The sequence below is a fragment of the Panthera pardus genome, unplaced genomic scaffold, assembly GCF_024362965.1.
Source record: "Panthera pardus isolate Hobbes unplaced genomic scaffold, ASM2436296v1 HiC_scaffold_6, whole genome shotgun sequence".
In the NCBI taxonomy this organism is placed as follows: Eukaryota; Metazoa; Chordata; class Mammalia; order Carnivora; family Felidae; genus Panthera; species Panthera pardus.
In genome coordinates, this window is record NW_026526991.1 from 87,733,333 (window position 1) to 87,745,336 (window position 12,004).

A 12,004-nucleotide genomic window follows, 5' to 3' on the forward strand; every position below is an offset into this window, starting at 1 on the left:
GATGGGGTAAATGGGTAAGAGACACTAAGGAATCTACTCCTGAAATCATTGTTGCAGTATATGCTGACTAATTTGGATGTAAATTAAAAAAAAAGGAATAAAAAGAAAAGAAACAGATGCCAAAAAAAAAAAAGGGACACGCTATCTTGAATTAATTTTGAACCATACAGACACATAACAAAATTATTAAATTGAATAAATGCCAGGGTGAATGGATATAGGCTGAGTCATAAGCAAGAATTTAAAAAACGATTTACTGTTTTCATTATTTTATTTATGAGATGAACCCATCAATCAAATTTATATTGACCACCTACTAATTGACAAGAAATTTCTGGATGCTACATACACAAAGACCAATTAGTCCAAGAGCTTGCCTTAAAGGAGTTTACTGTTTATAGGAGAAAGAGCAAAGAAGACAAGAAAATAAAATACACATGCTATGTTTTATGACAGACGTATGCATGTGACTAAGATGGTCTTGATGCTCCTGTTAGCTGGACTAAATTCTAGACCAGTTTCTTCCAGATTGTATGTCTCTGGCCTGCCTTTTATTATAGCATTTACTTTATAAAACTTGAAAGTGCAGATACTTTCTCTGCTCTTTTGTAATACAGATAAAACTTCTCCCAGTTTCTAGCCAGTTTTACAACCCAGGAACTCCTTCCTCAAGTACATGGGCATTAATTCTTTTGAAATGAAATCATCAAGAAAAACAGGGGCCCTAACTTTCAGTCTTCATGGGAGGGAAGGTGCCTAACTTCAATACGTACCAATTAGCAAACACAAATGGCTCAATCACATGGGCCAACTTCCCTCTAAGGTCCTATAGTAATTTTTCATAGCTCATGCTATTGCTTAAAAATTCTCCTGCCTTAGTTTCAATGGAGTTGAGTTTAATTTCTCTCCCTTATCGCAACAATGTTGAATAAAGCGTTCCTTGACATTTTTAACAAAGTGTATATTGCAATCTCTCTCTAGTACATTAAAACCATGGCAACACAAGAGACTCAGCCTGTGAGGGGATAGGTAAGATTTTTTTTTTTTCAAAGAACAGGACACCTGAGGTGAGACGTAAATTTTGAGAATTAAATACTCTAGGTGAAGGTGTTGGCAGCATTCCAGGCAGAGTGAGGGGCATGCATACAGGCAGGGTTACGGGTCTGTGGAGCATGACATCAATTTCTTCAACTGAATGTTTCTTAACAAAGACTCTATGTGTATATGTGTATGCATGTGTGTGTGTGTGTATACATATACACAAAATTTAAAGAAATCTGAATTATTTCTATAAAAATCAATAAAATATATTACTACCACATTAGAGTTTTAAAAGCAAATTTATAAAATTATTCTTCTACCAAAGTCATCTACTTGTCTGTGTCTACTTTGTTTTTATTATAGTTAAGTCAAATCGGCTTCTGTTTAGGAATTTTTCAATGTCAATATACTTTTGAACCTAATCCTTTGAATCAAGAGAGTTACCAATGAGCATTGGCCGAAGGACAGATTTGAATCACGGTTATAGGAAAACACTACTGCCCAAGGTGATTATTCCATCTGAAAGTTATACACATTCATGGCAGTGTATTCAAAGGGATGAAGGTAACAAAAGCTTGATTTTTCTCCTTTTCCTTTCAGGACAGCTCCCATGAGAACAGCTGTTCTCTTATTAATGCTGTTAAATGTTAGCAATAAACCTCTCTGGATTTGAACTGAATAAGGTGACGTAGAAGAAAGTTTGTACCAAATAAATTTGCGTAGATTAGAGTCTGCAGGTGGTCTAAAACATGCCTGTATTGGGAGCCAAATTGTTCAGCACTGGAACCTTTTGAAATGAGAACAAAGAGCCTTTCATTGCTCAAATTCTAAATGCAGCTTAGTACTTCATTAGAAACCTCTTAGTTCGCTGTAGGAATCTTTCAGATTTAATTATGAGGTTGGGAAAAAGCCTTCTTTCCCTAGGATACCATATTGAAACATTTAATTCTGTGTTTCCTGGGAGATCTCCAAGTTTTGCAAATTGCTGAAATTATCAGTGCATATTTAATCTAAATTTTTTCTGAAACCTAACTTTCAGGCTCAATCAAGTTAACCGTCTCAGTCAATCTGATTATGAAACTAAAATTACTTGGATTCTACAGCAGTCGAGTTAGAAATGAGGAAATCTGGGCTTGGAGAGTAACACATCAGAATCTGGAAGTCAGTATGGCAACTTAACCCTACAGAACGAAAAGTAATTGAATATCTGGTTGTCTCATTTGCTGCTAAAGCCAATGCTGACAAGTTGAGCCTGTTTAATCTCCTGTCCTGTGTTCTTCAATTCTTGATGCCGGTATTATGTGTGTGTGTTTTCAATGTGTTTGAGTTCAAATAGCAATCAGTAAGAGCCCACGGGAACAAAGCTTTTCCAAGAGGCTAAGCCGACAACACTTTCCAATATCACTCAGTGGGAAAAGAAAAACAAAAACAAAAAACAAACAAAAAAAAAAACTGTCCTGTCCTTCAACAGCAAACTACCTCCTGGCTCTTTGAAGTTAAACAAAACAAAACAAAACAACCACTACATGTTTATTAAATGAACAAATGAAAACATAAGCCATGAATCCCAAGTCTTGTCTCCAACCTCTGAATCTCAAGATTAGCACAAAATTGCTAATGGAAATCTTTTTATAAGCACCAGAGAAATAAAATATAATTTCTTTGATAATAGAATACTGACGGAAAACAACTTTTGATTTTCAACTTATTCTGTACCAAAGTTAAAATATAAGACAGAACTGAAGCAAAAATTTAACCTAGAGCAAATTTGTGAAACCCTGCCTCATTAGTTTATAGTTCATGAAGATCTCTGTATCTCTATTTTGCAAGCCTACAACAGAGTACTTACAGAGGGCAAAATGGGTCAAACCCATGTCAGACTGAATTTACTAGATGGCTGAGATGAACTGAGTCATGAATTTTCCTGACAGTGCTAAAAGATGGGAATAAATGATCAGAATGTCTTTCTTTGGTAATATTTTGGGTAAGGGCTTCGAAAAATATTACCACTATATTTTTTTATGAAGGCAGAGGTAAACCACATACTGTGTTTTCATGAAAATAATAACACTATTTGTGCAATGTTACTGTAAGGGTTATGGGTTTTCCTAATTATGATGTTTGGGCCTCCTCCCTATGACAGGAGAAGTAGCGGAGAATATTTCAAGACATGAATAAAACTAATGCCTTTTTGTCATCAGGTGAGTTAAAATGGATTAGGTTGGCTACATGATGTGCTCCAAATCAATGACCAGATGCGAATACTTTTCATTGTTCCTAATGTCACTACTTTGCCTGGTTCAAAGCCACAGTCATTTCTCACTTGGATAACTTCAACAGCCTCTTATTACCCTTATTCCCACCTCAGACTCAAGATTGTTCTCAATACAGCAGCTGAAGCAACCCATTTAAAATGTAAGCTGAATCAGCTAACTCTTCTGCACCACATCTCTCAGGGCTTCCCAACTTACTCAGAGTAAAAGCCAAACTCCATACTGTGACCTACAGCGCCCCACCTTCAAACCCTACATCATTTGGCTCCCCACTGCCTCTCTCCTGCTACCCCCTCAGCCCCTTTCCTGTCTTAGCCACCCCAGCTCTCCTGATGCTCCTTGAACACCCAGCCAACGCCGACCTCAGGACGTTTACATGGTTTGCTTCTTCTCTTCTTGGAACACTTTTTCCACCTGAACTGCCATGGATCTTCCTTCACTTCTTTCAGTCTTTTTTTTCTTTTTTATGTCTTTCTTCTTTAGATCATCTGTGGGTACCTCATCTAAAATTTTAACTTTTCTCTGCAGTATTTCATATCCCCCCCTTTTTTTTTAAATCGAGCATTTATCAGTACCTGACTTATTAAAGACTTACTGACTTGTCCTGCTTAGTGTCTACCAACTCCACTGGAAAGAAAAGTCTAAATGGGCAAGGATTTATATTTTGTCTGATTTGTTCATGGCTCTATCTTCAGTACGTGGAAGAATGCCTGGCACAGTGTTGATGCTTAATAACTACCTCTTACCACTTCACATGGCTTTCCTTGAACTAGGCCAACAAAAGTCTATTGTTGCTCTATATAGTATGTGAAATTCCTTTCATCTCTAAATCATTAAGATACTATGAAGAACAGGCTTCAACCACTTGATTTCTTTTTGCTTCATAACAGAGAATGTATCCTTGTATGAACATGGTATTATAATAGATTCCACAGTCTATAATTACTATTATTATGATATTAGGGAAGGGAAGTTATCCACAATCCAATGCAGATGATATGTGGACACAAACTATGTAGTTCATGAGAAGCATAAATTCATCCAAACCTATGTAAAAACAAAAAACAAAAAACAAAACAACAATCCTAGGAAAAACACACTAGAAATAGATTTTATAAAACTTACTTGGAGCTTCATTATTTTCACAGGTTTCCTCTTCATTTGGTGCTTCCTCCTCCTCCTCCTCTTCTTCTGGGTCATCAGTATCTCCTGACTCATCACTGTCTTCCACCCATTTCCCTGGCATTAGTCCTGCTGAATCATAGGAGTTGCACAGAGGACCCACAATGTGAGAGATGAAGGATTCCTGAAGATTGGCCAACTGAGGAGCAGAACGGTCCATGAAGGGGCTTATTGGTAACCCAAGGCTGGCCTCTTCATCACCCTGGAAATAGGAATTTAGCATGAATAGTCAACCAGAAAGATAAATGACATGGAAAATTTAAAATACTAGTAAAGTCAACATTCACTTGGCATCTAAAATTTGCAATTATGTAAGAACCCAGACATTCGTGTGTGAACTTCCTCTTTTGCTTGACTGCTAAAAGATTCTACTCAAATTACTAAGATCCCTGTAGAAATGTTTTGTTGCTATTTATTACTTTTGTGATCTTGAGATTTTGGCTTTTGATTAAGGGGAAATAGAAGAAATGGTCTAATGTCTCAGTAGATGGTACTTCTTATTACACATGATTCCTCTTTAAATGAGAATATAAATGCACTTTAAAATGCAATGCTGGGAATAATTATCCAACAAATACATGATCTATCATGTTTTCTTTTTTTTTTTCTTTTGCCTTAGCTGCCAGAAATCTTAGTATAGTTTATTGCTCAATTAAAGGTGCTATCTTATCCCAGCTTTTGGTTGAATTATATCTTCTGTGATTATATGGTTTCTGAAAGTCTTATTTGGCAATATGTTTATCAGTACTATTGTGTGTTTTTATTTTGAACTGCTTCAAATCTTTCTGGAAAAAAAACAGATTGTAAACTAGTAGTCATCTAGCAAAATTAATGAAGGAAATATACTTAAATACCAACAATGGTTATACCTATGTAGAATGATGATAAATTATCCTTTTTATTTTTCTTTATTTCAATATTTGGGGATTATGAATTAATCTCATTTCTAGAAAAGTATCTAGAAAGTATAAACCTTTTATTCTATATATGAATCCTGTCTACAAAACTTTATAAACCTATAAAATTCTTTCTAATCCCTCTTTAAATATGTCCAGCGATAGCAGGCAATTTATTACTTATTTCTGGATTTCTTCATAATACAAATTTTTTTCTCTCATTGTCTTGAAATCAATCTCACTATACCTTCTATAGACTGGTTATATCCACACCATTTTTAGGGAAGGAAAAAGAAATCTCATGTTTCTTAAAAATCACATCTTGGGGTACCTGGGTGGCTCAGTAGGTTGAGTGTCCAACTTTGGCTCAGGTCATGATCTCACAGCTCGTGAGTTTGAGCCCCACGTCAGGCTCTGGTGCTGATGGCGCAGAGCCTGGAGCCTGCTTCAGATTCTGTGTCTCCCTCTCTCTCTGCCCCTAACCCACTCGCATTCTGTCTCTGTCTCTCTCAAAAATAAATAGACATTAAAAAAAATCAGGTCTGTGTTAAGCAATAATTTATCTTCTTTAATCTCCACAATGTATGATCACTTAACACTAAATTTGTATGTCAGCCTTTTAAGTATCTGAAGACAGTTATTACATCACCTCCATTTTCTCCCGTGGTAATGATCTTCACTTTTTTCATGTCTTTTTATGTCACTGATCCCTGTCCTTTACCCATGATCTACTGCCTCCACATTCCTCTTAAGAGAGTAAATCACAGTACTCAAAACACAGTTTCAGATATAATTAAATCAGCATAGGATAATATGGGGAAGATCACCTCATGTTTATGTGTTTGGTAGGTTTTTTGTTAGTGTGTTTATTTTCACATTATCATGTCAAATAAAATGCCTATTTTTAAAGCTTTTTTGTATGCTGCTGTTATTGATCACTAAAAGTAAATGAACTTGGGAGTGCCTGGGTGGCTCAGTTGGTTAAGTGTCTGACTCTTGATTCCAGTCAGGTCATAATCTCATGGTTCATGAGACCGAGCCCTGTGTCAGGCTCTGTGCTGACATCGCAGAGCCTGCTTGGGGTTCTCTCTCTCCTTGTCTTTCTCTGCCTCTCCCCGCCCTCTCTCTCTGCCCCCTAACTCCTGCTCTTTCTCTCTCAAAATAAACATTAAAAAGTAAATGAACTTAACCTCATATACATTCACCCATATAAACTACCTTATAATCAGTTTATAAAAAAAAACAATATGTCAATGGTGTTCCTAATGTCTCACTAAGTCATTTCATTATCTCAGTATCTTCTCCTTCCCCTCCCACACTCCCACAATCCTTGCAAATTGTGTATGTTTAGAGTTTTTAGTCAGCGCATTTTCTGACGTATGAATATGAAAGAGATTGATCACATTTTACAGCTTTTGGAAGCTTTTCTGAATTTATGAGCAGCCTAAGTAGGAATTAAGATAAACAGTTAAGTTAGTTACCTGTTCATAAAATTCGTTGACAATACCCTCTGTCCACTGGAGATGGAGCTCTTTACATTTAGCTGGCCCATTGATATCAGCCAGCTTTATACACATTTGACAAACCAGTAGACGATCATTTTCATTGGTCCAATCTATTCCAACATCATCATTAACCTGTTTGAGGGGCAAAGTTAAAATGTGTTTTGCCTCAATGAAAGCAAAAGTTGAACAGATAAACAATATTTATTATCTTCCTAACATGTAGAGATCAGAATACCAAGAAATGAAGAACTTCGTACTTATTTAAAATAACATTATTGGCTTGCATAACAGTAAAATAGCTTATTGGAAAACTAAAATAAGAAATGATGGACAAAATAATTATTAATTATTGAAGTGAAAATAATGCTACTTAAAATTAGCATAGGGGCGTCTGAGTGGCTTAGTCGGTTAAGCGTCCGACTTTGGCTCAGGTCATGATCTTGCAGTCTGTGAGTTCGAGCCCCGCGTGGGGCTCTGTGCTGACCACTCAGAGCCTGGAGCCTGTTTCAGATTCTGTGTCTCTCTCTCTCTCTCTGACCCTCCCCCATTCATGCTCTGTCTCTCTCTGTCTCTGTCTCAAAAAATAAATAAATAAATAAACGTTAAAAAAATAATTTAAAAATTTAGCATATATATGTAAAGAGGCTGTAAATTAAAGTGGATAAATAAATAAATAAAAAGAGACGCCTGAGTGGCTCAGTCGGTTGAGCATCTGAATCTTGATTTTGGCTCAAGTCATGATCCCAGGGTTGTGGGATTGAGCCCTGTGTTGGGCTCCATGTTGAGCGTGGAGCTGCTGAAGATTGTCTTTATTTCCCCCTTTGCCTCTCTCCCCTGCTCATGCTCTCTAAATAAACAAATAAATAAAATTAGCATATATTACCAATTACCAGTAAATAAATATAGCTACAAACGGTAAGAAATTTTCTTAAGTTAAATTTTGGTGTTTACGTTTGAAGTATGAAATTTTGTTTTGAGGTTTTGACCTTTTCTACAGTCAGATAATTTATGTTAATATGCTACAGAGGTGAGAGTAAATTAAATCAAACAAAAACCCAATGACACTGAGATTTTTATTTCTCTGCAGCACAAAATGTATGTATGTGTACACACACACACACACACACACACACACACACACACACACATATAAACAGCACCTCAACTTCTCAGGTTTCTAGGTTAGGACCAATGTCTATCTATCTGCTTCTGGTTAATCATTTTATTGCATTTTATTTTCACATTTGACATATAAAAGGTGAAAGCAATGAATTTTGTTCCACACTTTGATTCCATGACATCTTTCAATATGGTCATAAAATGAAGACTGGTACAAATCTACTTACCTTGGCATTAAATTTGGCTACGAAATCAAAGTGTTTCTTCAGGTCAGTGGCCAAAATTGCTTCAATGACGAGGAAACGAAAATGCTTAAATTCCACATGGTCAAGATTAACTAAGAAGTTGTACTCTGGACGGGACATGAAAAGATTCCATGCAGCAGCTGCATGATGGTTCTCCAAAACTGAACGATCATTATAGAGCACCGCCTAAGCAAATAAGTAAGAGACTGAAGAGTTCAACTTTTAAATTAAAAAAAATAATAATAATACATGAGTATGCAAAGCTTTCGGAATTTTCTTTTTTCACAGAACACAGAAATTTAATCTTGTGACTGTTGGTTATTAAGAATTATATATTGTAATTACATTGATTGATGGTTACTTTTCTTGGTTAAATTTCCTTTTTTATAAGATGAAGTTCATTTCCTTGAACTTTATTCTAAACTCTTGCAAATGAGGGGCTTAGAGTTAGCTTTTATCAGATTTCTTTGCACAAGAATTTAACTATTTAAAACAATCCAAATACACTAAAATCCCTAGGAGGTAACTCAGTTACTTTCTGCATCTAGGGTAAGAATTACCTTTTCTTAAACACATATAACTAATACATAGGAATGGAATCCCTGAAAAGCTCATAATTTAAAACATTCTCACCTCACAAGCAGCCATTGAAAACATCATCCTTAAAGTAGTAATTGAAGGTATATAATAAATATCTGCTTGGAATTCTCTAATAATGCTCAAGGACATTGCAAAAGAGAAGGAAGTTGCCTAAAAACTGCTTGAAGGTTAGTGTGGCAGATAGATGACAATACAGGGTTAAAAGGCATAAGGATAAAAAGGAGAGCCTGAGCACATGAAAATTTACATTGAACTAAGTAAAAATGCATACATGTGTAGGAAAATATGCATGACAAATGGTGCTGGCAAAATGATTTGCCCATCTTTAGGGAAAATAATTCTGGGGTAAGAAGGACATGCTGGAATAAGTTTAAAATAAGTAGGGAAAAAATATCAGGATACTTTTTTAACATATAGATTAGAGGAAAATCTAGTCTAGTCTATATGACAGGTGGAAATAGGGGTTGGATAAAGGACAAAAGTCAAACAAGAAAAAAACAAAAAATGTATGAGACCAGATTGTCTTCTAGATCCTCTAGAAAGAAAAACAGGATCTCAGAATACTTAGTAACATGGATCCAGCTAATTAAATGAAGGAGAAACTTACTGAGTTTAATTGTATAAATGGAGATGCTGAGATACTCAGTGATTAATTTTTGACTTAACTTTAAATATATATGAAAATGAACTTCTTTAAAGTTATTGTTTTTGGAATACTATGTTCAGATAAAAAAAATTCCTTCAAATGAATGAAATAAGTTGATGTTTAAATCCTAATCAATAGAAATGTCATAAGAATCATGGTTGTTATAATGAATATATCTCAAATGAATAGGATTTATATACAAATAAGCCCCATATTCTTAAAAGTCCAAGAAAGGCTGGGTTCTCTAATCTTTCCAAAAAAGAGACTTTAGTATAGGTTTGATTTTCTTTGTTGAGAAGGTTCATTAATATGAATTCAACTAGCTTTTCTTCTTAAGAAAACTGAGAAGGGAGTCCCATGGGTAATAAAGTTGCATGCCTGCCATTAATATCTTGGAACAAACATGATATATTTTCAAAATTAGCTTGGTCTGTAAGATTTTTTTCCTAGGGCTAAATATAGCTTGGCTCATATTCATTTGGTCCCTATTATAAGTCAAATTTATAAAATAAATTTCCTTTGGAAAAATCTCTAAATTGAATTATCTCTTGTAATCAAAATTGAAAGATTTACCTGAGGAGCACTAGTTGCAACCAGGAAAGCATTAGTCCTTCCTGGGTGATCATAATCATGCATGGCTGCAGCTACATACAGGGCCATTAACTCTAAGGCAGGGATATTTCCAGACAGACATCCGTATTTATCATCAGGCACATTATACATTTTTGAGAATACGTATCCCATATGTCCATGTGTAAACCCACTGTCAGAATCTGAGAAGAGAAAATGAAAGTAACAGAAAGTTTTAAAAGGTATTAAAGCGATACCATTTGTCTTGACTTCCTTTTTTAAAGAAATACTTTTCCCCCTAGTTACAAAGAAACACAGATATACTTAACACGTACCTGAATCACTTGCTGATCCGTGATCATTAATCACAGTTGAGTGGCCTGGAATAGGTTGTGTAGTAAGATACCAAACAGCATGTAAGACGTCAGTGGCATGGATTCTGTTATGATCTTTAACCAATGCAAAGGGAACAGTCATTAATTTGTGAACTTGGGGTCCAAGGACTAAGAGTGCCATCTACTGGATAAACATTTTAGTCTTAACATTTTAATACCCCAGCAAAAACATTCAAGGACAAATACTCTTTGATTACTCTTCCATTACTCCAAAATATCCATAGTGACAAGAAAAGAAAAAAAAAAGCACACACAACATTCATTATTCATGCAGATGTCTGAAGTGGAAAAATCTGTGTGCAGAGTCTACCAGAAACCTAACATATAAAGAAAACTCACTATGTGAAACCCCTGTAATGTTTACCTTTATATGTATTTCCATGCTCCTATAAGATTATGCAGAGGACCAAAATAAAAGAAAGACCTGTGACATACTTCAAATAGGTCAGATCAATGGCCTATATCACCCAATATCTCATCTCTGATAAATACCATGCAAATATATTCTGTGAATAAAACATAGTACTATTCTTTTGTATCAAACTTAAAACACTGGTTAAAAATTACTAATATATCTTTTATATGTAGATTAAATCCACAAAGCAAAAATCAAGAACAAGAATCAATGATGTTCATTTTGGGAATACAGCTCTAGGACATACCTACAGAGAAAAATAAAAGCCTCTTTGTACATTAATGTAGGGAGTTGAGTCATTGACCATAGAGCAAAATCTATGGGAAAACCACATCCTCTAGTTAACAATGTCATTATCACAGGAAGGGGGTCTATTCTATGTGTGCACCTCAGCTTCTACTGAACTGTGACAAAAGGCCCGGTGTGCTCTTGGCTCACCTTCTTTTTCTGGTGCAATTCTTCCAAATTTTTCTCTTGTCTACTGGCCCTTCATAGTATTTCATTGAGTGCTATGCCTTACCCTAAGTCTACTAACTTTACATACTTTATTTCCAATGGCCAACGATCATACAGTCTCCTCCAATATAGATTATATCTCTGAATAATACTCAACAGATGAAGAGAAAAGAGAGAAAAAAAAGAATAATAATGGGACTTGGAGAGAAACATCTGGTCCCTGTTCAGGGAAGAAAGAAAAAACTGACACTGTGTTGGTGGGCACACGGAGGGAATGTGTGGAGATAGTGCCTATTCTCCTACATTTCTGGTGACTCTTAAGAGTCAGTCTTTATGTGAGGACATGTAGCTAGATCTTATGTAAACACCCCAGCAATTCAGTCTTGTGAGGACTTGAGAAGATGTGTTCAGAAGAGCTTTGAGAAACAGATAACCCAGGCTCCCAAGGAGGAAAAGAGGAAAACCTGTGCCCTTTGCCATTGCCAGATATTATCTAGTGCCCTAAAGAACAACTGTATTGAAACTGGAGTCTGTATCTCGCACATGGACTATCTCAAGTCATCCAAGGCCATTATATTTTACATCCACACCTGTGCCATGTACAAAATTGATCACACTAAACGTTTCTGGATTTAGGTGAGATCTGATTTTGTCTCTTTTC

The 12,004-nt window shown here is 35.6% G+C and overlaps 1 protein-coding gene across 2 annotated transcripts in view; it reads right to left on the minus strand.

Moving 5' to 3' along the window:
- The window catches only part of PDE3A (phosphodiesterase 3A), a 327,497-nt gene that overhangs the window by 12,809 nt on the left and 302,684 nt on the right, over positions 1-12,004 (minus strand). For both annotated transcript variants that reach the window (XM_019452142.2, XM_019452141.2), the window contains 5 exons: positions 10,413-10,526; positions 10,081-10,280; positions 8,244-8,447; positions 6,874-7,029; positions 4,440-4,698 (listed from right to left, as the gene is read on the minus strand). In XM_019452142.2, coding sequence (XP_019307687.2) covers positions 4,440-4,698; positions 6,874-7,029; positions 8,244-8,447; positions 10,081-10,280; positions 10,413-10,526 — 933 coding nt within the window. The remainder of the gene's footprint in view (positions 1-4,439; positions 4,699-6,873; positions 7,030-8,243; positions 8,448-10,080; positions 10,281-10,412; positions 10,527-12,004) is intronic.